At 44.4% G+C, this 26,321-nt stretch overlaps 1 protein-coding gene across 1 annotated transcript in view; it reads left to right on the top strand.

The window, feature by feature from the left end:
• The window catches only part of LOC142803739 (run domain Beclin-1-interacting and cysteine-rich domain-containing protein-like), a 45,799-nt gene that overhangs the window by 4,627 nt on the left and 14,851 nt on the right, over nucleotides 1–26,321 (top strand). Inside the window, exons 2-10 of the mRNA XM_075889597.1 lie at nucleotides 472–584; nucleotides 1,658–1,822; nucleotides 2,797–2,926; nucleotides 9,576–9,623; nucleotides 11,770–11,835; nucleotides 15,858–15,915; nucleotides 17,994–18,108; nucleotides 21,595–21,666; nucleotides 22,708–22,781. Of these exons, the coding sequence (XP_075745712.1) occupies nucleotides 472–584; nucleotides 1,658–1,822; nucleotides 2,797–2,926; nucleotides 9,576–9,623; nucleotides 11,770–11,835; nucleotides 15,858–15,915; nucleotides 17,994–18,108; nucleotides 21,595–21,666; nucleotides 22,708–22,781 (841 nt within the window). The remainder of the gene's footprint in view (nucleotides 1–471; nucleotides 585–1,657; nucleotides 1,823–2,796; nucleotides 2,927–9,575; nucleotides 9,624–11,769; nucleotides 11,836–15,857; nucleotides 15,916–17,993; nucleotides 18,109–21,594; nucleotides 21,667–22,707; nucleotides 22,782–26,321) is intronic.

Raw genomic sequence — 26,321 nt, 5'->3', positions numbered from 1 at the left:
TAGAGAACTCATTTGTGGTAAAGTGAATATGAAAAAGGGAACATGTTAATGAGTGTGGCCAAGGTAATGGGCATTATTGCAAAAAACTGTGACCCAAATATTATTGAAGCCTAATTCATATAACTGGTATACATTGGTAATGTGAAATACCAATAATATACAGGTTAATTGCTATAAATTGTTTAATAATGAGTTATTATTGAAGTGTTAAAGCATGTACTTCCCCTATTTGTGCTATTTCAATCAACCAATTCCTCAAAAGTTTCTTCAATGGCAGTGGTCTTCTGTTGTGCAGTGTTTGTCACAGCTTTCGAGTATTTGTCTCAATGCCAAGTGACCATTTTTAGTTGACTGTGTGTACCACAACCTCAACAAAGTTTTGGAAGCTAACTGTGGGAGAGGTTAGGAGAAATGATCGATTCCCATAGGAGAGCTTAGTGGTGCAAAGCAGCATGTTATTGTCACTTGCAGGCCGTCGACTGGCACCTGCCACAGAATGCTTCTTCCCCACACCCCACAGAGGCCAAAGTCTGACGAGTTTTCTGTCATCAGCTGACTTCAACACTTGCGGAGAACTGGACAGGGTGAGTGCAGGATGACTGCATACGTGCTTGCCTCGTCTTCACTTGTTCCACAGGAACTGTTCTGTATGTATTGAAATCCTGGTGCCCTCACAGCTGTCAACTGATCGATGTCGCTGCAAAACTTTTAAATGATTTCGTAAAGTCGTCAAAGCTTCTGCTTGACAACTCATTAAGTCACAAATACAGAAACCAAATTTAGAGTGTGGCCACGTTTGCGGAAGAAGAGATGTTTGAAGCATATACATTTAACATTTAGTGTGGTTTATCTAAGAAAGATCAGTGGGCATTTCAGTAGGGGCGCCACCTGTACGCCAAGCTAACAATTCCTCTGCTCTGACTGCAAGCAGTGCGTGTTCTCTGTGAGAGTTCATCTGCGTGGTCACTTGGGAAGTTTGGCCACATTCATTGGCATTGGCAGGGCTTTGTTTTGAGGAATGTGAAGCAGGCTACATGATTAACACTAAAGAGAAAAACTATTTTTTATTGTATTCGTAAATCCATCCTTAACAATACCGATATGTGTCACCAATCTCACTACGCAAAACATGGGAAAAGGGAAAAAAAAGATGGAAAAAGAAATTGCGGGTGGCGATGCTACTTTGAATTTCCCGCATCATTCGCCGTGACGAGATAGATTTCGTGGCATCTGCTAGGGCCAATGAATTTCTTAATCGACAAAACCGAAGTACATTGTTCTCAAAGGTGGTCTTTGCTGAATATACGAAGTTTCAGGAAATTTGGTTCACAGAATGTAGGCAGAATATGAAAAACTCACTTTGAATCTATCATGTTATGCGGAGAGATTTAGGTGCAAGATTTAATGATGAAACTTTGGAATTGATTTTCTGAAAAGACTGATTTGTTGCTGTAAAGTCAGGTTTTAGCTACTCAAGAAGCTGTGTCAAATACGTTTATGTTTATTACATCACTGATAATATATCCTCTTGTGTTAGTACTTCAGCTGTTGAAATACATCACTGATAATATATCCTCTCGTGTTAGTACTTCAGGTGTTAAAATTACCTTGCACCTTTTACCGCATGAACTATTTACAGAGCCTAATGTATTTGCAGGAAAATGCGCACATCTACGTGTCGGAAGCTCTCATCGCGGCGTTTGAGCAGATGCGGTGCAGTCGAGCGTTGAATGGGGCTGAGGACGATGATGATGACAGTGATGAGGAGATTGCTCGGTTGCGACAGCGGATACGCATTCGGAGGAAGGAGCGCCTTCGTGAGGTGAGGCTATGTCAGAGAAAGCTCTCATGGCATCAAGGTATCTTCATATTTGAGTGACACAAGAGTTGAAGCACCTCCACTTAATTAGTCATTTCCTGGTCAGTGTGTGGGTGCCATTCAGATATGATGTAGCCCGTTTCAGCCTTGTCTCAAGAAAAAGTGCCAGTTCTCAGAACACAGACATGACTTATTACATTATGCAGGATGCTATTAATGTTAGAGTAAAGCAATTGTGAAGCATAGCGAAAGATCATTTCTTGTTTCCTTATTATTCAGTTTTAACGCTAGCCACGCACCAGAGCCATTAAACATGCCTCTATAATGCCTCTGGCCCTGAGGGTAATTCGAAATTAATAAATAAATAAAATACAGCTAATAAACCTTAATTTAACAACCTGCAAGGTTTTGTGTCTCAGCGAAAAATTGTGCTTGAGGAGGTGCATAAAACAATACTGTACAGACAGCCTGGTTACTTGTCACACTTTAGAAACACCAATGCGAACAAAAATGAATCACCTTTTTGAAGGTCAGACAAGCAGTGACGCAAACTGCTGCGCCCTTAGCATATGTTGACGTGCGAGAATTGTTTCAAGAATTGCAATTCGCACCTTTGACACCACGCTGTTTCGTATGCTATTTCATATTCTAATGCATAGTCAGTATAGTGAACAATGAATGTTTTTTTTTTTTTTAGTTGTCAAAGTCAACTCAAGTGAGAGTTTGCAATAGTCACTGCTATAGACTGTTTGAAATAATAAAACCACTCAGTCTTGATTTATTACTGTACTTATTGTGGCTGTACTTTTCAAAAGTTGCTGTTTCAGTACGTGCAAATGTAGTGTTGAATATTAGGATTTGTAGTTGTACAGCACATTTTAACATTGACAATATAAGTGAATGGTTTTTGTCAAAACCGAGCAAAGCCCATATGCCGGCAGGGGCTGAGTGAAAACATGTTCTGTTGTCACTTGTAGAAAGCCTTGCAGCAGCAACAGCAGCTGAATAAAGGTGGCCAGCCCAGTAGTGGGTTGTGCCATTCTCACACCGGGGCCACCACAAGCACGTCACCCCCGAGCTCGGCTTACTCATCCCCCTGCTTTCAAGGTAGGACTTGCATTCACAGGTCATGGTTAGTATAGACAACTGGACAAGTGATGATTCACGGCAAATATAAACAAACAGCACAAGTAAAAATTACCCCATCTCCTGCCAAGGGGGACCACGATTAGCATGCGAAGCAGCGCATGGGTTGACTTGAAATTCCGTTTAACACAAGCACCTTACCGAATGTTAATACTCTTTGCAAGTGGAGCGTGCCATGAATTCACTGTAGTTTCTGTTGCTTTTACTCGTCCCAAACTCTTGTTAGAGCACGTGTGTTCATCACGCTTCTGCAGAATCTCATTCTCTAATGTCATTACGTGATTGCTGAGAGATTGTAAGTATGAGAAGCTACAGCCTCTTACACAGCCACTTACGCAGGCCCGAACATGCTAGCGCGTGCCAGAGCGTTCCGACTAAGATATGTGTGGGTTCATTGTGCAACTGCAAAATCTTATTTTCTGACATCATCACATGGTAACTGAGAGAGTGTAAGGGGGAGAGGCCACAATAACTTGAAAAGGTCGCGATAACTAGTCGTTATGCCTTTAGTTCATGCCCCGCCGCGGTGGTCTAGTGGCTAAGGTACTCGGCTGCTGACCCGCAGGTCGCGGGTTCGATTCCCGGCTGCGGCGGCTGCATTTCCGATGGAGGCGGAAATGTTGTAGGCCCGTGTGCTCAGATTTGGGCGCACGTTAAAGAACCCCAGGTGGTCGAAATTTCCGGAGCCCTCCACTACGGCGTCTCTCATAATCATATGGTGGTTTTGGGACGTTAAACCCCACAAATCAATGCCTTTAGTTCATTGTATACGGACTCGCCCATAAAAATCTCTATGTAGTGGCCATACAGTTCTCTTTTTTTAAGTTATTTTATTAAGAGGTGCTAACAACCGCTCCATTTACAAGTTAGGTCTTTTCGCGTGTTAAGCGACACCCACTTGCTCACGAATGAATTAAACCACGTTCGCAATGAACTCGTCCCGTCCCACTGAAGCGCGAATCCACCTTGTGAAACCGATCATTCCTGGGTAGTCATGCAGCACGTACATCACTTACTCTGCTCTCGCTGTGGCATGCCAAGTCGTTAGCAGTCTAATGCAGTGGTTCTCAGCCATAGATGTGTCGGAACCCCTTGTGAACTGGTGGAAGTGATGGGGGACCCCTTGGAGCAGAGGGAGGGGGGATACATAGATAAATTGACAGAACTGGAGGATGAAACAGGTGGCTTTTGTTGCTATCAAAAGCATCAAACAAACGTGCCCCCATCATTTCGGACAGTTCATCAATACATGGCATAGTCTCAATTAAACAGAGTTTGATAGGTAAAATATTTAAAATGTAAAAAAAGCGAGTGGGGGTTTTGCGGATCTTAGAAATGGCTTCACGGACCTAAGGGGTCCGCGGACCGACATATGAAAACCACTGGTCTATTGTATGCACATGTTCATGCGTTTTTCATGCATACTTCAGTCTTTATCATGCTCGGGTGCGGCGAGCTACCCGTTCGTTCAACACGGCAGAGACAAGCATTTTGCAAGCAACACGCAAGCGGTCTAGCACGATGCCGCGGCGGCAAACTTGCAAACAGCAACATGACGTGCTTGTACCGCACAGCCTAATTATTTGCAGATGAATGTTATAAGGTTATAGGAAATGAGTCAAAATGGCATGTCATCTCCACCTGCCACCTCGCCTTCATTCTTTTCTGATACTTGTCTGTTAAAACACTGCCGCAATCATGCGGAAGTCAGTATCATTGACCAACCGGTCTCTGCTGTTATCAAAAGGTGGAAAACCTTTTGCGACACATTTGGTGTCGGTGAGTGGAGCGCCAGAGTGAACATTTATGGGAGTAAAAGTTATTGCTTCTAGTAATTATTGCTTCTTGCATGCGAAGCCATTTTTTAGTTAATTGTCAGCGCACCCATAGATGCCGAGAGTGACGTCAGAAAATGTTCTCTGGGCGAAAGCCGACCGCAGGTTTTCATGCTGCCTCCTATTTCTTTCTCCTTTTTTTTTTTCCTTGTTTCTGTTCTGCTAGTGAAAAAATGGCTTTAAAGCGAGCGACTTGGCGTTCGAAATTCACGTGCTGTGCTTGCTGCAGTTTAGATATCTTCATCATGAGTAAACTGCAGTGGAGCGAGCACGCAAGGGTGCACGCCTAATACATGCTTTAGAATGCCTGTTTTAACCTTTATTTTTTTGCTTAGCATGTGCCATATTTTTACCCTGACCATGTCGGAAGTGTTCGTTGCAAAAGCAGAAGGCTATGAAAAATGCTCGCTATATGTGGACACAGTTGCAATAGGTAGCATAGGAAAATCGTAAGTGCACCGAAATATGGTTGTTGTAACCGATACATCATTATATCTGAGATTTATGAGTGGGTTCGACTGTATATTACATGTCTAGACACAATTATTGTGTTAATTTTGGATGTTAATTTTTCAACTAGGAGTGGTAACCATGTCCTACATTACCAACTGGGCGGCCCACTAGTACATGTATGACTGTGGGCAATATATTGTTGCTCACAGCTGTATATTTGCTGGCGAGCCTTCCAGTTCTCTTTATCTGTGTGTCAACGCTCTTGCTGTACAAATAATACAACACCTTCTCTGCCCATCTGCTCTTTTTCACAGTCCTTAGCCTCTCTTTGAACATTTCGCCCAGAGCTTCTCTCGCCCCAAAACTTGTCCACCTGATGTCACCCTTCCCAGCCTCATTGGTCATCTTCCCATGAGCACCCAACGCAGGGCACATCACAGTTCTTTGATTCACATTTATTTCCGATTGCATCTCTGCTCTCACTTCATGCACACCACTGAGTTCGTAAATGTAAGCCCCAGAACCATCACACTTTTCCAGACTTTGAACGACCTTTTCCCTATTGTATTCTCACGATGCTCTGTTCTTCATTATTCCAGCATTCCTCTTTCCCTTTTGCTGAGGATTTTGCCTTTATCTCCTTGTACCGGTCGCCCTCATTTACGCATACTCTGAGGTACTTAAATTCGCTTACGCATGGTATATCTTAGCCCTGTATGGACACTGCCTGATCATCGAGATCATTGAATACCATCAATCAACTTACTATTTTTACATTAAATCCAAGTCCTAAAGCTTTACCTTCCATTCCACAGAGCTGTCAAGCAGGTGCCACTACCTGGCGAATGCAGCAAGAGTTCATTCTTCATTTTTCGGAATTATTCTTTCATGTTTTTTGTTCCTTTTTTCTTCTTCTATGTCTTCTTTCTCTCGATTTCTTAATCTCATTTTATACCAACCTCACTTCTCTTTAAACACCCCTTTGTCATACAGTCGAGCCCGCTTATAACGAACCTGAGCGTGACGCGTCATCCGTGTTCGCTGTATCCGAAGTTCGTAGTAATGATTGATATGTGGGGTTTAACGTCCCAAAACCACTATATGATTATGAGAGACGCCATAGTGGAGGGCTCCGGAAATTTAGACCACCTGGGGTTCTTTAGCGTGCACCCAAATCTGAGCTCACGGGCCTACAACATTTCCGCCTCCATCGGAAATGCAGCCGCCGCAGCCGGGATTCGAACCCGCGCCTTGCGGGTCAGCAGCCAAGTACCTTAGCCACTAGACCACCGCGGCGGGGCCCGAAGTTCGTAGTAAATGAAACTCTGCTTTTAAAAAAGTTGCGAGTGAAAAAACAAACTTTTTTGCCCCAAAAAGCCCGCGATGCACGTGTTTCGAAGAGCAGAAACGATAAGGGCAGTCTCGAGTTCATTTAAAACGGTGTTCGTTTGCCGAGGCTCGTGGCAAAAGCTGCATGAGGCACTGACTCCAAAGTTTCGTCGTTCTCACAATTCGAGTCCTCCAAATCGCTCTCGCCACGTATTTCATTCACAATGCCCTAATCCGTGCACGGTTCCGCAGTGTCGGCATCATCATCGGCCGTAATTAAACCATCGCAACAGATGTCCCACCTGCTCTCCCAGGTTGGAGTCGACAACGCGCTGCCACAATTCGCCACCGCAGTGGTCCTGTTCGGAAGCTTCAGGCTCGGCATCGGGCTTGACGGCGACGAAGTCGGCCTCGCAAAAACAGTTTTGCTCGCATGTAGCCGTCACTACCGCCCACGAAATATTCACCATCTCCACAGCTAAACACCGGGACACCTGAAGCGGCAAGTTGGCTGCCAGGTGGTCAACAGCTATAAGCAAGCGCTTCGCAACGCGGCACCTAACGCGCGGATTACGCTCAAGCCAAGCGGTCACACTTTCGACGTTTTGTTGAGCGGCAGGAAAAAGCGTGCTTGTCCTCCCGTCAGCCATCATCACCACACACGCACGCCAAGAGCGAGCAAGACGCACACACGCGACACACATGCCAAAATGCGTGGAACATCTCTGGGCTCGTTTCCAGTCAGAAAACAAAACTAATTCGAGCCAGCGTGGCGTCGCGGAGCGGTGGAGACGGCCGAAGGGGATGTGATCAAGAGAGGAGAGCAGACTTGCGAGAGAAAGGCAAGGAGTTGCGATAAAGAGAGAGGAGGATGCAGCGGAAGTGCGACCTTGAAAACCAAAACACACGGGAAGGAGGCAGGTTGGGTAGCTTGCTTGAAAGGTCAGTGAAACTCGCACGTAGAAAAACTTGGAAAGAGTGCATGGCCGCCTGAATCGGTGTGCGCTGTGGTGTTTAAAGAATCGGCGGCAGGGGTCAAATAATAGTTTTGTTGCGCCGACGGGTTTGCATGGCCTCACGAACTTCGATATTTCATGTGTCGTTTCACGCAAATTAACAGCCGTTTTCGTGCTTTCGCACGTGCGTAGAAGGCATGCTGAGCAGAGTGCGCAGTGAACGAGAGCAAGTCCTAAACACGAAATGAATCGCAAGTTATCAGAGTCGGTACTAGACGCAGACTATCGGATACAGTCGGTGGCCGACTATGTTGGAAAATAGTCTGGTCACTCCAGGCTGGCAACATCAACGACAGTACCAGCGATCAAAAACGAGGTAGATGGCCGACCGGTCTTCGAAAGATCGGTGGCAGTGTGAAAACACGGGCCTCGTCTGGCGATGCGGGGTGCTCAAGAGTAGTGGGGACAAAGGACGGAGGGGTGCATAGCAGAAGCGGTCGGGGAGAGCGGCAACTAGAGGGGCGCGGAGGCAGGGTTGGCGTTTAACAATAAGAATGTTACAAGTCGACAGATCCGGGAAGTCGACAGATCGCTAACTCCGTTCGCTGTAACCGATCAGCAGCGCTCGGGGAGGTTCGTTGTAAGTGCAAGTTTGTGCCATTGAACCAATGTATGTTTTTACAGTCACGCGGATATTGTTCGTTCTAAACGAAAGTTCGTTTTATGTGGGGCCCTTATATGTGGGCTCGACTGTACTATACAATACTATGACATTCTACTCGTACTATGCTGGGAGCTGCTTGACACATACACACTTTTCGTGGGTTTATCAGATGCAGTGGGACAACCATACGTAGAGCTGTGCACGGCAGGGTAGCTGCGAACAGAACCCTTCAGAGGCAGTGTCCTCGGAGGTGACAATGTACATGCTGGCCAGTTTGGCCAATGTAGCAATGACTGCACGAGAGCGGGATTTCATAGACTGCTTTAGGGGGCGTTTGACAAACATTTTTTGCATGTTTCATTTCATACGCACGAGCCCCCATATCTCCTCTGCACAACTTTATGCATGTCTGAGATCTCATTTATCGCTGAAAAAAAAAGCTGTGATGCCTGCTCTATGTGCTGTCTTTTTTATACACTACCTGTTCCATCCTATGTGAATACAAAAAGGGGCTTGAATAGTGGTAGAGTGCTGTTTTCAAGTGCAGCCAGAGCTGGGCAAGCAGTGACTTGTGAATAATATCTTACCTTTTATGGCAGCGGGAAGAACTTTATGCAGCATCCTTTTTACCCTCTGGTGTTTCAATCAGTCTTGATTAGAAAGTGCTGTACAAACGAGAGCATCTAGAACTTGGAAAATACTCAAATTAGTGCACAGTGGGGAGGAGGGGGGGGGGGGGGGGCACAATGAAGTTCTTTTTGTAGAATGTGCTCCAAGTTTGTTTCAAGAGCCACATGATATAAACAAACAAAATACATTGTACGGTTTTCAAATATGTTTTCCTCCGCTTTATTCAGAACATTGAATATTCAGAAGCTATTGTTTCCACTTTGGTATATTGGCTTATTCCTGATACTAAATTTTATTCACAATGCATTTTAGATTTTATAGGAAAGCGTAAATTCTGGATGCCACTTGTGGGTTATTTTTGAAGTTTAAGCTTGAAAATTTTCCCACACGAAGTGCAAAAAGTCGTATCTTCGAAAACTGTCGAAATAGGGGAATAGCCTTTTAGAAGTTGTTTATAGTACTACTATAAAAGCTTAAAAATGTTAGGTGCAACCCCTATTGTAAGTGGAGTATCATGATGGGCTAGTTGGTATTTTATATTCTATTGAACTTGGGTTCAGTGCAGAAAAAGATGAAAAGACAGAGAAGCAACTAAGATGAGCACTGACACTAAGCATATTTTTTTACTAGTGTTGTGCCAGTTATGCCAAATATGAACTTAATTACTTGGCCTGGTTGTTGGGTAGGGAGCCTCATGCTGCAGGCCTCTCACAAGTCTTGATGTATTTCTTTTTTGCCGCCAGTGGACCTCAGCGACAATGATGATGACATTGATGAGTACGAGTTGTCAGGTAAGCACTGAGCCAGTGATTTTATTCTGCTACGGTACCATAAATATAGACCTTTATTGTGGAGCAAAGAACGCATGAACTGTAGCAATGGAGAGCTGTTAGGCTACTCTTGCATCTGCGCCTAGTTGCAGTGAAACTTCTGGCTTTGCCTCGTCAGCCTCGTAGCAGATGTGGGTAAATCGTTGTAGCTTCTGTAGGTCACTGGCAAGTCCATACCAACCAGGCAACAAACTACATCGTTACCAACGTTCTCATCCTTCAAAGTAGTGCTTCTTAATACAGTCGATCCTGGATATATTGAACTCAAAAAGGATCGCCTCATTACTAATAAATTCTCGTTCGGGAATCGAACAGAACATTGAATAGCACATAGGGATAAGAATTGTGATTGGCACTTGGAGGGGCGCCAAGTAAAGCACCGTCTTAAACTTTCCTTACGAGCCAGGTAATGACTTCGGGTGCGTCTTGGCCGCTGACATCGGTTTCGACGAATTCTGCAACGTATCAGCGTTTCCGGGCACCATCGTGGACAACGAACGATTGCATCGATGCTGACGTCATGGTTGCCCGTGCCGGAGAAGTGTACCCATGCGGTTATGAATATGCCAGCGCTTTTGCTGCTGCCACTAACCAACCGTTTGCCACGTTACAAAGATTACATCGGCGTTCTGCATCAATCAACGCTGTTGTGGCCGAAAGAGCTAAATTTCCTTATTTGAAAAGCTTCAGTGATATTGGGAATGACTGGAGCTTGACTCCGGGCAAAAAGAAAGACAAGTTTATGGACTCTTTTGGTGCGAAATAAAGAGCAGTAACATGCAGTTCACATCTTGCTTTTCATTATATAGTACTGTGAACAAATTGTTATTTTACCAGCTGTAATGATTTGTGAGGCTTGAAATGCTTTAATTTAGGCCTCAAATGCACATACTTTGTGTATCGAATTGTCGATAAATTGAACTATTTCTGGACCCCCTTAGAGTTCAATATAGTACATATCATGGATCGACTGTACTGTCTGCACAGCAGGTGAGCAAGAGCAAGTACAAGTCGGAATCCAAGCTGGCACTGTTATGTTAATTTGTAATCGCCATTACCATCATTTGCTGATGCAACAATTAGAAGCACAGTGTAAATGCAAAGACAAATAAACATATTGCGCATAGCACGTGCCAAACAAGCACAAATATCTCAACTTTACCAGTTGTAAGATAGTTGTACCTGGAATAAGTGTGTGTTCCTGCACAAGCATGTGGCAATGCTATAGCAGCAATGCTATGGGCATGCTCAGCTGCCCGTGGAAGATGCCACGTGATAAAGCGAATTTTGAAATGCATTACTGCAGCTCACAAAAACTTTCATAGTGATAGGAGATCCGAGCTAGTTCGTAAAGTTTTATATTAAGAGGATAAGGCATCCAAAAACAGATACAAGAGAAGTCCAGGTGCCCAAATGCCGACTAAAGACTTTAAAAAAATGCACAGCAGCAGAAAAGAAAGGGTGACATGAAAGCTTTATCTGCACATGCTCATTCAGGAGGCTAACTTATCTGTACGGCACGTGCGGTGGTTTATTTCAGAGCCAACTGCTTAGACACTTGATTTCTTTTTTTTTTAAGGTTAATTGACAAAATAAACAAAGTGTCTGAACAGTTATCTCTCATGCACCTTTTTATGAGATACACACACTGGGCAGCAATTGTTTTTTGCACGAGGTGTCTCTTAGAAGCAGGGTACGATGTCCGCATTTTCTAATCGTCTGTTTTAATGTAGGGCCACTTATCGCTCTTATACCCACTTGTCTCTTACATCAGTCTCTGTTATGAAAGAGTTAAACTGTATGCCGAAATACTTATGCTGTTGTTCAAGTAGCCATTCAACTGCGTGCAAATTGAAAACAATTAGTGAAATTGGCAGTGAGAAAAAATAATTGTGTACTTGCCTGTAATTGCAACAGAGGGCACTGTTTGTGGATTTATGTTGGGTATCTTTGTCCTGTAGTTAGGAGCGCAGGCAAACACACTGCTGCTCGAATAATAAATTAACAATGAGGGTGCATTGCAGCAAGATGTGGGTGCCAATGCAGGCCCACAGTGCTAATTGAAGAGACAGCAAATGTACTAAGCCTCATCCACTTGTCGCAACAGACGAGTCCAACCTGTCCCAAGTGCGGGAATGTGGAATGTCCCTCTCCCTGGCCTCGCTCTATTCAGGTGAGCTGTTGTTCTTTTGAGAAATTAACACCGAGCCCTGTGATGCCACTTAAACCTCATTTTCAGCTCGTACCTGTTCAAACAGCGTTATGCAAAATGTATTGTTAATGTACACAATTCCTTGCTCAGTTCAGTTGCAGCAAGCTGAGTGACTGCATCTCATTAATCCAGCTGCACAACTTAAATAGTTTGCAAAGTAAAAGAAAAAAAAAGGAATAAGAGGGAAACATTTAGCAAATTATTTCCATAATGCACAGAAAGTGTGCAGGAAATGACCATGTAAAACTGATCCTGATTGAACATCCTTCGATAGTGGCTAAACACATGACAGCAGTTTTCTCTCTCCAGAGCATTTATAAGTTATCTCATCCGCTGATCAGTTGGTTTGGATGCCAGGGTGTTTAAATACAGTTTCTATGCATTATGCAGTGGCAGTATCTATAAATTAGGAGTGTGCGAATGTGAAATTTTTCGAATACGAATCGAATACGAATATTCATGTTCGAATATTGAATCGAATATCAAATATCAAAGGACAAATGCCTCTACAGTAACAATAATTTAAAATGTATTTATCCCAAAAAAATACACAACAGCCTGTCTGTTAACACAATATACACTGTTATTTGGAACACAATGCAAGTAATGACTAGCTGTTATCATGAAACATAATGACATGTTATCATGGAGGAATATGAGTTGCTCCACATGATCAGGCAGGAGGCGCTCCCTCCAAACAGAGACAACCTCCCCTGCCACTGAAAAGGCACACTCGCTTGAAACTGAAGTGGCTGGTATGGGCAAGTACTTGAGGCAAAGCTTTGCCAGACTGGGGTATCTGAAGGTGCCCACAGTCCGCCGCCAGTCACATGGGTCACTGTCTTTCTTCAGTAGGACTTCTTCAGAATATGCTTTAATTTCCCATTCTGAAGTAGACAGTGGTGTACTTGCTACTTGACTATTTGCAAGATTATCAAATGCACTCCAAACATCAGAGGATGGCTGCACACACTGTTGTGGCTCCTGCACTTTTGCTGCTGGCTGCACGACTTCCACAGCAGGGCATAGGGCAACATCCTGAAGCACCAGATCTTTCAGCCACACCAACTTTTGTTTGTTGTTTCTGAATACCGTTGACTTGAAGCGTGGGTCCAAAAACATAGCCAAGCATGCTTCTTTGTCCTCGGTATATAAGGGGAATCTGGTATTGAGAGACCTTGCCAGTTCCTTATGAAAGCCTGTTGTGCCGCTAAAGTTGCTGAGGCAACTTAGCATACCAAAAAATAATTGGTATCTGAGTGGAAAGTGATGGGTATTTGTCTGCGCTAGTTATCACAGTTGCATCATATAAGGGCTTCAGTGCGTCCAGATATTCAAGAGCCTCTGTCCATTCTGCTGAGCAGAGACCATCAATGCTGTTGCTTGACGTTGCCAGCTCAACAGAGACGGCCTCCTTCAAGTCCAAGAGGCGGGACAGCATTAGGTATTGGCTGTTCCACCTCGTATCTACATCTTGCACCAGACGAAGTGGATCCTTGCCCATCTTCTTCTGGTACTCATCTAATCTCTTTTGTGCAGACGAGCTGTGCTTATATTGGGCCAAATGTGCCTGGCTTTCTTGCACAGACTGTCAATTGACGGTGTGTTGGAGATTGCATCGTGAATTGCTAGCTGCAGGGTGTGGGCGAAACACACACGCTCAGTCCACGGGAGCCTTCTGACCGTGGCACGGATGTTGCGTCCGTTATCTGTGACGATGTATTTGCGGCAGCCATCCGGTATTTCCCATTCCGCGCACGTTTCGACAAGCATTTGCGCAATCTTTTCGGCGGAGTGGCTAACAAGTTCCATGTGACGAGTGTTAAGTGTGAACCGCTTCATCCTAAAACTTGGAGTGAGAAGGTGGCAAGTGAAGCTCACATAACTCTCATTGGCGCGTGATGTCCACATGTCGCTGGTAAAGGTGACTGCAGATGTTCCCCCTTCAAAAGCACTGCTGAGCTCGTCCTTCACTTTCTTTCGTGTGTCATCAAACAAGCGCGGAACAAGGGTACGTGAAAGCGTGGTGCGCGACGGTAGGCGATAGTTAGGCACAGCCTCTGCCATGAGTTCCTTAAATCCACGGTCTTCAACAAAACCATATGGTTGCAAATCAAGCGCTACCATGGCAGCCACCTTGGCATTGAGAGCTTGAGTTTTCTTTTCCGACAAAGGGTCAGTACGGGGCACAAAATCAAATATCATTGACTGGTCTTTCTCTGGCGCACCTGCTGCAGTCATCCAGTACTCCTTCATCGTGGTTGGGTGCTGTTTTAGATGGTTAACAAGAGGGCCCGTCGGCGTTTTAAGTGTTGCGCGGCATGTCTTGCACTGCGCCAACACCGACGATGTCTTCACAAAGTGCTTCCAGATAGCGCTTCTTTCCCTTCGTTTTGGCGCCGTGTCTTGATTGTTCCTCCGTTCCGCAGGCGAGTCGTCATAACCTCCTCTATCTGCCATGGCACTTATTAACGACGCGAGTCCATCACAGGTTACAAAGGCTCGCGTCAAAACCGCACCATGTGCACCGCGCACAAGCTAGCAGAACTGATCGTAGCGGCTGACAGCACTAGCCAACGCCGCTGACCCTACTAACATAGCACTGTGCACTACATGGCGCACTACCACTACTCATGCGCTCTGGTGGCCAGGACGAAAAATATTTATATGCATATACAGATATATAAAACTGAAAGGTCGGCACGTGATTACCGTTTCATATATTCAATATGTTTAGAATGCAGTCCAAATTATTTAACGCATACTTGCTGGGAATACGACATAACTTAGCAATAAAATCCCGAGTTGGGACTAACCACTTTTGAGCATGTTGTATAACTGTGCGACTGCTCTTGTGCGGAACTTCCTCGAAAAAGGAAATAAATGCGACGTCATGGTACAAAGTACCACTAGAACTCTTTTTGTCACTTATTATGTTTTCTAACCGAAGCGTTTGCCGACGGTGACGAAGTTTCTGCTTTAGCACGCGCATGCATGGTCGTGCGTTATGAAGCGATGTTTTGATGAGACAACGCGGCAACAGTTCCTGCACACGAGGTTCCGCATAGTGAACGTGTGGTAGTGCAGCTAGTTACGGCGGCTTACGAAAAGCGTGCAATACGTTTACACGGACGTCAACTTTGCTGCTGATTGTTGAACGTCGCTGGCCGACATAGTGCCTCCGTGCACTTCTGACGCTTATCGCCCCTCTGGGCAACGTTTTAATATCTCTGAACCCAGCGGAAATATTAAAGAAGAGTTATTTTCCGCATGATAATCCGATCAAATATTCAATATTGTCAAATATTCGAAGTGATTCGAATATTCCAACTTTTCTAATACACTTTTTTCGAATCGAATACGAATAGTGCGAATTTAATATTCGATGAATATTCGAAACTTAAGAATATTCGCACACCACTACTATAAATGCTTTAGGGCTACTGTTCTGTTTGGCACTTTTAACATCTCATTTAGCTTGCTCACTCACGACTTTTAAACGGAGTGCTTGGTATATTAGAGCATTCAAATATTTTTCTAATTGTGTCTGCTATTTGATCCACACTTAAATTTTACTATTTGAATGAAGTATATGAATTTCAGTAAATAAATGTTGTGGTTTCATTTGTTTGAAGTGAAACCGCAGCACATTAAAGGATGCATATAAGCCCAAGTTTTTTATACAGCCATGTCACACCTTGTGTGACCAATGTGCTGCAGACCGTAACTTCTAGGGGGCTCCTTGACCATGTGTAGCTAATGCAGCAGCAAGCCCATGAATCAGTTATGATAGCTTTTGCACCAACAACCACTAGCCTGAACATTTGCCCAGTGTTTCACCTTTTTGGCAAAAATTAAGTTAGAACACTCACTTTCGTGAACTGAAGGGCCTGCAATTTTCCAGTAGAAAGCAGTGGCACTCAGATGCCACAGTTGGCAAAAGTAACTTCTACAAGTATCTTTTTGCTCTTGCTGCTTTGCAGATGCAGATTTGCAGAAGACGTCATCAGTGTGTTGGCCTCGGGAAGACAACATCCAAACGTGAGCTCGTTCGTATTGCCACCTGTGCAACCATTAGTCATCTTCTGTAATACCTGCTTGCTTTAAGTGACACTGAAAAGGGATGCAAATATTTAAGTACTATCTGGGGTACCCTTAGGCTGGCTTTTTGAGAAAACATTTTGTATGCTACTTTAGATAGGCTCTAAAGAGGTGGGCTAGAAGAAGTTATACAAACTTTGTTTAATGTTGCCCTTGGCTCTTGCGTCGGGCAGATCGCTTGAGAAATGTTAGTTAATAGTCTCTCAAAATTCAATCCAGAAATGCTTAACGTAACTTGGTGATGATAGCTGTTTGTCAGTTGGTTTTGCAAACCTGGTCTTCTTGGCTCAATCGAAATTTATTAAAGCGTGTGGGATAGCGAACACATTTAAGGGGGCCGTATCATTGCAAACAAGCAAAAAACAAATTTTGATGTAGAAAATCTTTGCACTACCATATGTCTTTACTAATGCATCGGATCGATTTTTGCTATGTAGTATAGCACATGTGAATCATACTCCTTTAGACCTCCACATTCTCTTTCAGCTCGCAAATAGCCATTACAACATTAACATCTCAACTTTTTTTTACGTACTTATCAAACAAGACGAAGGCATGCTCTAATCTTGGTTATCTTTAACACAAGGGATAGCTGTTTCAAATGTTTTTTTCCTCGGACAGTAACAGACTTCGATAATATTAATACCGAAATTGTTACTCGGAAATCCTTATCATTGTTTGGTACACGTCTGGAAATGTTATGAATTTGTGTTCATATTTTTTCTGTGTTCACTACCAGTGTTTAATAGAATGCTTTACAAATGTTTGAAGAATGCCTGCAATCACTACAAATTTTTATGTTCTACAGTTCTGGTGCATTTTCATGTATACCCACCCTGCCAAGTTTTACACCAGATTTCAGTATAAATAAATAAACAAATAAACGAATAGGGTATCTCAAATGCTACACCAGTAAAAATGCCCTAACTAGCCTGCAAGAAGTGCATATATTTATGCTGATTAATTGGCACTGTTTTGGCACTAGAAAGGGCATCGAGTCTGTATTAAAGGCCATGTAGGCAAGTAAGCAACGTGTGCGACTAGAGTTATCGATGGTTCCCACTGCAGCAGGGACGTTGCCTTTCTTAATCGAGTATTTGTTTTAGTAAGCTTCACCAGAGCACAACTATGTACAGTAAAACCTCAACAGTGTGCTTGCAATGTACTTCTGGGCTAGTTGGCTGATGATTATGTCATATGGCAGCACGCACACCAGGTGAAACAATGGGACAGAAGCACTATGAACATGAGTTCTGAAGGACAAAACTACGCGGTATGCTTTGTGGTGTGTAGCAAACCTTTTGATGTCCTGCAGTATCACAAGGTTTCAGATGTACTGGTAATTTAAGCAGTTGCAGTGAATCTCTGGCTTCCATAAAGCTTAATATATTTACTGGCTGCTTATTTCATTACGGTTCATTCCCTACTTATCAATTGGGGCTACTGTGTAGAAAACTGTAGCTCGTTAGTGCACTTCTTTGCACTGGGCTGGCATAGTTGTAAACGTGAGAGTGGATAGGGCGGTACCACTTAGCAGTGCTACGATGTAGGCAAGGACAAAGTTATTGCAGTGAGTGTGCAAGCTACGCTGCAACCTTTTAGCGGAAGGCTCATGAAAAATAACTTCTGTAATGGCTGTTAAACCATTGTTAGCATTGTTATGGGTGCTAGTGTGCCTTGGAATGCACACTACCCATTCGGCAGCTCAGCATTACGCTACTAAGCTTGAAGCGTCGGTTCCTTGCTTTAGCAGCTGAAATTTCGTGGATTTCAAATGTATAGAGCAGCTGTGTAGTCAGATTTAGGTGCACTTTAAACAGGGTAGTTTTCTGTGCGCCGTACAGGGTAGTTTTCTGTGCGTCGTGATATCGTGGTTTTTGACCCCAGAGTTAAGTTTTTCGAACATGCATCGATGCTTGAGATGCACAATGTCTTTTTTTGCACATGCGATGCAAGAGGTGGTGTCGCTGCTTGCATAGCATAGTTGCATTGGTGACCATTTGAGTGCGACATGACAGGGGCTCCTCTGCCGAGGCTGTGGCCCTGAACCTGCTCAGGCGCTTCTCCGAGAAGCAGCTGCCCAAGGCATCCGACTTGCAGTGGCTGGTCTCTGAGCAGGATGCTGCCCAGTCGGTACGTATTGGCTACCCGGTTCTTGCGCATTTATTGATTCAAGAAACCTTTTGCAGTTCAGTTGGTCGCCACTGTAATAGTTTACATTGTAGTGCTTGAGAGTGAGCTTGTTACAGTATCTCGTGTGTACAGGGACAGAACACACCTGTTCCCCACTCTGGCTGATGAATAGAAAGCAGTTGTAAACACGCACATTTATAGCGACTGAAAAAAGCCATGCTTTAATTTTCATTTTAAGAAGGCAAAAAAGAACTGGACAGAGAAACGGTCGCTACAGGGCAGGTGCTCGTCCTGCAGCTTTGCCTTCTTTTTGCTGTTTGTGTTCACGCTGTGAACACAAATGTATACTGACTAGCCCACATCTCGATGCTTCTATGGTTCCTTGCTGTAATATTGCATGAAAGTGAGACAAACTGAATTATAGAACTTTCATTCATCACTATGATATCTTTAGCCCTGCAAAATCATGAGTGCATTATGTCTGAAAAAATTGAGGATCCACTATTGTAGCATTTCAATAACCTCACCAGCTCGTTGACCTTAGAATTGATTTTTGAAAGCAAAAACACACAAGAACGAGATTCATTTTTGAGCTATTGTTTCTGGGAAAGGCACCTGGCAAATCACTGTTTATAGTTACTGGCAAAACTGCTTAACCTAACTCCGTTTCAGAAGCAAAGCAGCTTTTGCTCGGGGCTGTGTCCATCCCTCGTCGAGCATCCGCTCCCCCACTGTGCATTCGCCAACTCACCCACCTCTCCTCGCATGAGCATGAGGGTGTGGCACAGTGCTGCCTCTCCTTCATTTTTCTTCTCCCATTTATCTCTCCGCCACAGCTGTGCGCTCGTACATAATACTGCATGCTCTCGCTCCGTTGTACTCTCCTAGCAGCACAGGGTGTTCACTTTGCAGCACACACACGCACACACACGGTAATACTCACAAATGAGAGGGTGGGAGGGGGGGGGGGTAACATAAGCTGTACACAACATATACACAACTCCACACACAAATGAAACATACACAAAAACATACAAATAGAAATGCAAGTGAACACGAGCACTGCTTTGCATCCCCTTATCGTTCCCTTTTGTGAGAGATGGTGTAACTATTTTTTTTTTTTTTTCAGACCAGTTTTGCTCAGTTTCTCTGAGAGGGGAACACTGAAGGTTGTAAAGCCCTTAGCATGGAAATTGATTACCTTTATTACTCTTTGCTGCATGAAGGGTTATTAAATGTGTTAGAGATTGTGTTAATGAACAAGTGCAGGAAACGTTTTTTCACTGATAAGTGTGGTGTTTCTACGGAGGCTTTTCTAGAAATCACTTTCATGTATTTAAAGTCAATGCTGGTAAGTTGGAAGTAAGGTGTTTCTGGGTGCAAATCAGGAATTTGTATTGGTTTTAAAGTTGCTCCAATACTTAGTGATTTATGCCTTTGGAAGATTAACAAACGTTTCTTGCAGGATTAAGCAAGTGTGGGGGGAGGGGGGTAAATACGATATTAATCTTGTTTTACAGCTACCAATAATCTAGGTGAAATATTTCTCATCACACGAAGAATAAATGAGCAGGTGATAAACAAGAAGTGGACCGATATTTGTTTCGTCAAACGTACCAACAAGTTTACTGATTGCTGTACAGGTGTGGTGTACAAGAGCTGTGGCCGCTTCTACGCAGGGCAGACAGGTCATTGTGCCAGAGATTGATTGAACATAAAAGACGGCTAACCAGAGGCTCATCATCTAACGTAGCTCTACATTGTTGAGAGTGTAAGTCTACGCGAAAATTCAATCAATGTGCAGGCACAGAGATGAAGAGGTTTGCTTAATGATTGAGGCCTGGCATATTAATAAGAGTGGCAGTGTATGCATGAGCCAACCGTCGATTAACCTGTATAAGGAAGAAATCAAGTGTCGTAACAGTTCTCTCAAGTAGACCATTATGCATGCCAGATTGATAGGTTTACCTATTGCATGAGCATGCGCAGATATGTTTTCGTGCTTTCATTCTGTTCTGCCATTGTGCACCTCTTCAGTTGTTGGTCGGCAATTGTGGTGTCTTGACTTCTTCATTGTATCCGTATTTCTGCGCTCTCCTTTTAGAATGAATATTTACCAACTAGCTCAGCTCTCCATTATTCTCTACCACCATTGCACACTGGTTCAAGATAAGTCACTGCTGTAACGCAACATCAGTGATTGTGTCTGTTTATGGAGAAGTGTATTTGTGAAGTGAACATTTAATCTTTACTGTAGTCAGAGCGCCTGGTAAGTTCACAATGCGCATACAACTACTCTGTTTACAAAACTTGTTCCATCTCCTAATGCCTGACCCAAGTCAGAAAAATGCCGCACAGACAGCTACTTGCTGGCTGCTTCACAACAGATTCCCACAGTGTGTGGGATTTTTCTAAACTTTTTACTCGACCGCCTTTTGCAAAAGTGGTGCACTCTATGAAAAAGGTTTCATTTGCAGTAATAGCGTCTGTGAATTCTAGTTGCTTTAACAGGGACTTCGACATTTTACCCAGCTAGTCGGTGATGGCAGTTAGATTGGTGAAGATGGACTGTTTAATTGCTAGATCTTGTTAGCATATTTGAAGAAAATGAACAGAGTTTAATCTTGTAGTGAAGAGATGACTACAACAACGAGCACGAACAAACCAGCAAGCCTCAGTGCCAGTAGTGGCACTGGTCTCGGGTGCCCGCTTGCCCGAATTTAGGCTACTTGATGCCCGCTGCTCTTCAACGCCCTACTCTTGACGTCTCTCAACTTTCACAAAGTTTAGACGTCAATTGACTACGTCAAAATCCACACAAATATTAATATGCACACATCAACATAACTGCTGGAACATGAAGAGAACTTCTTGGAACACGAATTTAGATAACCACACTTAATGAAAGATTGTGGTATTGTCTAAAGAGAACCCTGTTTTTCTCATCAAATGTGGATTCATCCCAAGATCGCCAACAAGATGCCCTTGTTGGTGATCCTGGGCCTTTTACTGGTGTATGCTGTCAATTGTCTTCATACATATTAACATTGGAATGCAACACACTTTTAATGAATCTTTTCTAGCTTAAAACACAGATACGCTTTGTTTGTACTGAGCAGAACAGTGGCATCACCTTCTCTTGGGTGCTCATAAGCGGCAGCATGAACGTTGTTAGCTGAGGGTCTAGTGGTACCTGCCAACGAGTCGGAGAAGTGTGAAGAGTGGCTCACAACCCCTGCGTTTAACTTCAGCAATATGTTGCCATAACTTATCTCATAGTTCACGAGGAGCTCTAGTTCCTTCATGAAGACTAAGTGCGTAAGATCGTGGTTCACACTAGCAGGCCTTGCAGTGTGGAGGGAAATGCACAGGTTTGTCATCTTTGTTTAGGTTTCGCTCGTGTCCTCTGGTTCATTCAGTAACACAGCGTCCAGTCTTAACACTGCGCACGTGTGATGCTGGAGCTGAGATGAAAGGACGTTTCAGTTGCTGCCCCTGCCTGATGCCTGGCCTGTTTCACCCGACCAAGTAGAGGAGGACTACTATGCTGTTCACAAGGTGAGCGCTGTTGGGGATAGCCTTGCATCGCATTTCTTAATATGCTACATGGCCTGAGTACTGGCTGATTATTTTCTCAGCAGATCTTACATGTTGAGCGCCTTGGTAAACGCCAGCGAGGTACCCTGAAGCCAGCGAGGTACCCTGAGATACAAGCTGCATTTTTCTTGTTGGATTCGAGACACCGCGCCTCCCTTTGGAACTAAGTGATCTGTGTATTGTGATGCAGGATTAGCTTGAAGGCCTGTTTTGTTATGTTTAATATTCCTCAAGATGCCATGATAACTAGCACTATATTATAGCATGCACAAAAGAGTTCATGAGTTTTATTTCATGCATGAAGATTAAAACACATTAGTTGCATGTGCCTTCATATCTGGTAACTTCAGTGTTTTGCAATGTGTAGTCAAATCTCTTTTTGATGTGTAGATTTTAGTTCCTTTCCTTTAGTTGGTGATTGTAGTCTAGCTTTCGTTCCCACGGTTAATGTCGAGCATTTAAATATTCCCTTCAGCAGTGGTTACTACGTTTTTGTATGCAAATTGTTTATGCTAGTTGTGCAACTTGTGTCAGCTTGTGGCCAAAAGAGGACAACATACATTGTTCATAGGATGAATTGAACTTTTTGCATAGTAAGTATGTCTTAACCTTTAGCCTCGATGTGCTGTGTATCGCATCAGTCTATGACTTTGGTAAAGGCACTATGATGTTTGATGGGTCATTTGATGTGCCACTTTTTAGAACAAACATCAATATTATTACTTTTCTTGGAATTAATGCAATCAAAATCTAATTAAGCACACATATTGCACCAAGGATTTTGTTCTTTTTATGTCAAAATGAAACATGACTAACTGCAGAATGATGAAGCAAAGTGCACATTCACATGTGAATGAGAATAATTGTGATAAGGTAATGTTACTCAATAGTGATCATGTGCTAAAGTGGAACCTCATTGGTCACATAGTGATTACATAAAGTGCATTGATAAGGGTCAGCTTGCTTCCACATTCTTCCACAAGGGTCCTTGTTTTTTCACAGATGCGTCTTCGAGGGAACTCTGAGTGGGCACCGCCAAGGGAACAAATAATCTTCAGTATGCAGCCAGAGCTGAGGTAAACACTGAAATTCTTCGATGTCAGTAGCCCTGATATTCTTTAATTATGAGTTAGATGCCATAATTCACTAGATGCAATTGTGCAATTAAGAGCTAGATGCCATTTACCTAACTTTTAGCTGCTTCTCTGGTGAAATTGAACAGACCTGCTGTGAACACGTCTGCATGTTGAATAGAATGATAACTGAAGGTAGTTTTAGTGTAGCTTAAAGCACTGATATCAGCAGATTGGAAGCAAAGATATTGCTGTGAGGCAGCTGACTGCATTAGCACACTATGGTACTTTCTAGTGGGTGCTTTGTGGTAGGAATGACGAAGCAAAGTGCAGGCCTGTGATTGGTTAAGTCTAAGAGGGTCGACTTTTTTTTTTTTTTTCGAAAAGTATGACTGTAAAAATGTTACTTTTTTTTTATTGCTGAATTAAATACTTTGATGAATGTATGAAAAAAATAGTCTTAAAATTTTTTCGGTGACTTCAAAATGACAAGGAAATAATTTGCACTGTTACACACGCATGGTTTATTCATGAGTACCAGCAAGATCTAAAGAAACACATTAGACTGTTCAAAAATTGTGTTGAGATAAACATCTGTGTAGGTCACAGAGGTACAAAAGTAAATGCTCCAAGTGGTGTAAATTAAAAACATATGGGGAGAAAAACCACTTTTGATCCAGTCAGCACCATCTCCCCGCTCATGCTTTTGAGATGTCACTTACTCAACATCTGAGTTTTAACTCGTAACAAACTCCTTGTATGACTGGCTGCCTAATCGGAATTTGATACGGCAGTCGAGCAGCAGTTCTGAGCAAACTGCACGAGTGAGCATGCTGAAGAAACAGTGTAGTTGTGAGCGTGACCAAAAAAAAAAAAATTAAAAGAAGGCCGAAACCTATAATAACCCCCGTCTTATCACCAACGAATTTTCGTGAGTTCCCGAAACTGGAAACACAACCACAGCGTCATCATTTGTGTCAGTCAGCGCCTGTACGGAAAGAGGCACAATGGCATACCAGTGAGCAATAAACAAGAGAGTAACGAATTGGTTGCCTTTTAAAATAATATATATCAGAAAGCCGCCATTTATGCGGGTGCAACAAGCGGGTTAATGTCAATAGCGAACGGGCTGAAGAATGAAACGTAAACTAGCCAACTGGCTGCCATAGTAAAGCATTAAAAGAAAAAAATTAAAACATCGATGCATGGAAGAAATTAAATACAATTCCAGAGTGTAGCAGCACATGTAAATTTTTGACAGTCTTGTGGTGTTAGAGGACAATGTACTGTACCACCCACTGTTAAAGGAAACACTATGACGAGAACCTGTCATATTGCAGGCCTCATAGCTACAAGTAGCCGCAGAAACATTAATCATGCACAGCACTAGTCTATCAAAAGTAGTCAGAACAGTCAACCAGCAATAATCTTGTGCAAATCTAAGCTACTGTGCTTTTGCCAGAGTGTAAAATCTAGACATTGTGTACCCAAAAGTGTTCCCTTTAACTGTTAACACAACTGTACATGTGCAGGTGGGTCCACTGATAAAGGGAACACTTGTGTGCAAGGCTAGTCTATATTTCATGCTCTTGTAAGAGCACAGTGCCTTAGATTAGCATAAAGCTTGTGGGGATCTGAGGCGCGCCCGCGACCATTTCGCGGGCATTCCGCCACACGGCCACACCCTTTCGCTTTCCTGCTCTGTTAACACCACGTGGCGATAGATGGCGCCACGTGCGGGCACGGCGCGCGCCACTGCGCGCGCTGAGGGAGCGCTCTCTTGTTCCGTGGACAGCGCCGGGTAAGCACGTGTTTTCCTTCGTCCGCGTCCCCTTTGGGAATCGCGGACGGTAGCCTGCCTGGGGTGACCTTGGGCACCCCGGCAGGCGTGTTTACTTGAGTGCTAGCCTCGGAGACGAAGAAGAACCGGCAGACTGTTCTGCTTACGCTTCAACACTTCGGGACAGGCTTTGTCGAGCTCTCAGTAGAGCGAGGCAAAGTTTGGCATCGGCCAGGGCCGAGCAAAAGGCCCAGTACGACCGAAAACGTCGCCACCTTTCATTCAAGGTGGGTGACCTCGTCCTGAAGCGCAACCACGCTCTTAGCGATGCGAGCAAGGGTTTCTCAACTTCGCTCGCTCCAAAGTGGCTTGGTCCGTACCGAGTGGAAAAAGCTTGGACTCCACTCGCGTACTTGCTGAAAGACCCGCTTTCGGGAAAACTCAGCCGTGCCCATATCGCAGACCTGAAAGCCTTTGCGTCAAGGTCTGACGAGCCTGCGCCAGCGCCCAGTGGCTCTTCGTGCAAGCAACGGCGCACACCTGGTGCGGCGGACCGCATTCGGACCACGCACCGGTACAATCTGAGGAAGCGGTCACCTTAGTGATTTCGCGCCGGACGGCGGGCTTATTTCCGCAACCGAAGGCCCTCAATTTTACCTTCTAGTCTCAGTTAGCTAACTTCTTTATAGCCAGTGCTAGCAAAGAAGTCTGTTCCGCCCAGTTACTGCTGCTAATTGTCATTGAGTGTTGTTGTTTACTTGATGTTTTTCAGTGTTTTCTTTTTTTTTCTTCTCGCTGGAGGAGGGGATTGTGAATTGGTGCTTTAGCGTGGGGAGAGGGACAAATGACACTCTGCGCTTCCCTTGCGGTGCGCGTTTGGAGAGACCCGACCATCGGAGGTGTGTGTGCATGTGTGTGTGCGTGTGGCGACAACTTAGGAAGTCACCAACCCCTACACCACTTTGGACTCTGGAGGTGATCGGAGACCTGCACGAGGCTCCTGCACGAGGCCAGCTGTCGCAGACGCTGTGCACGACTCGACTGACGCCGCAAAACGCCTCGCAGCCAATGGATTTGGCGACCATTATTCCAGCAGAAGGGCCGGCTGTCGCAGCGAGGTCCATCCGAACCTCCACCGAGGCGGCGTTCGTCGGGCTCGCAGGGCTGTCGTCAACATCGACCAGACGAAGGTGAGCCCGTTCCTCGCATGAAGGCCTCAACCAGAACCCTCCCCTTGAACTCTCCCATCCACGCAATCACCCAAGTCAGACATTACGTGACGCTGCCCCTTCGAGCCGTGAACGCGCTCTTGCGTGAGCATCATGAACTCCCGTTACCCCTCTTCCGCGGAGCCATTGTATTTGTCAAGTGTATTCTTGTGCTGTTTTATTTTTTTTTTCTTCAGCAGCAGTTGCAGAGCGAGGCTGAGGCTAGCTGTTGCCCATTGCATGACGCCTTTGCATGCATGGGCGACGACCGGCTGCCTTTGCAGACCGGTATATAGGGTGAATTAAGGAGAGGAGGATGTGGGGATCTGAGGCGCGCCCGCGACCATTTCGCGGGCATTCCGCCACACGGCCACACCCTTTCGCTTTCCTGCTCTGTTAACACCACGTGGCGATAGATGGCGCCACGTGCGGGCACGGCGCGCGCCACTGCGCGCGCTGAGGGAGCGCTCTCTTGTTCCGTGGACAGCGCCGGGTAAGCACGTGTTTTCCTTCGTCCGCGTCCCCTTTGGGAATCGCGGACGGTAGCCTGCCTGG

Source organism: Rhipicephalus microplus, chromosome 3 (genome assembly GCF_043290135.1).
Source record: "Rhipicephalus microplus isolate Deutch F79 chromosome 3, USDA_Rmic, whole genome shotgun sequence".
NCBI lineage: Eukaryota > Metazoa > Arthropoda > Arachnida > Ixodida > Ixodidae > Rhipicephalus > Rhipicephalus microplus.
This window is presented reverse-complemented; position numbering and strand designations above follow the sequence as displayed.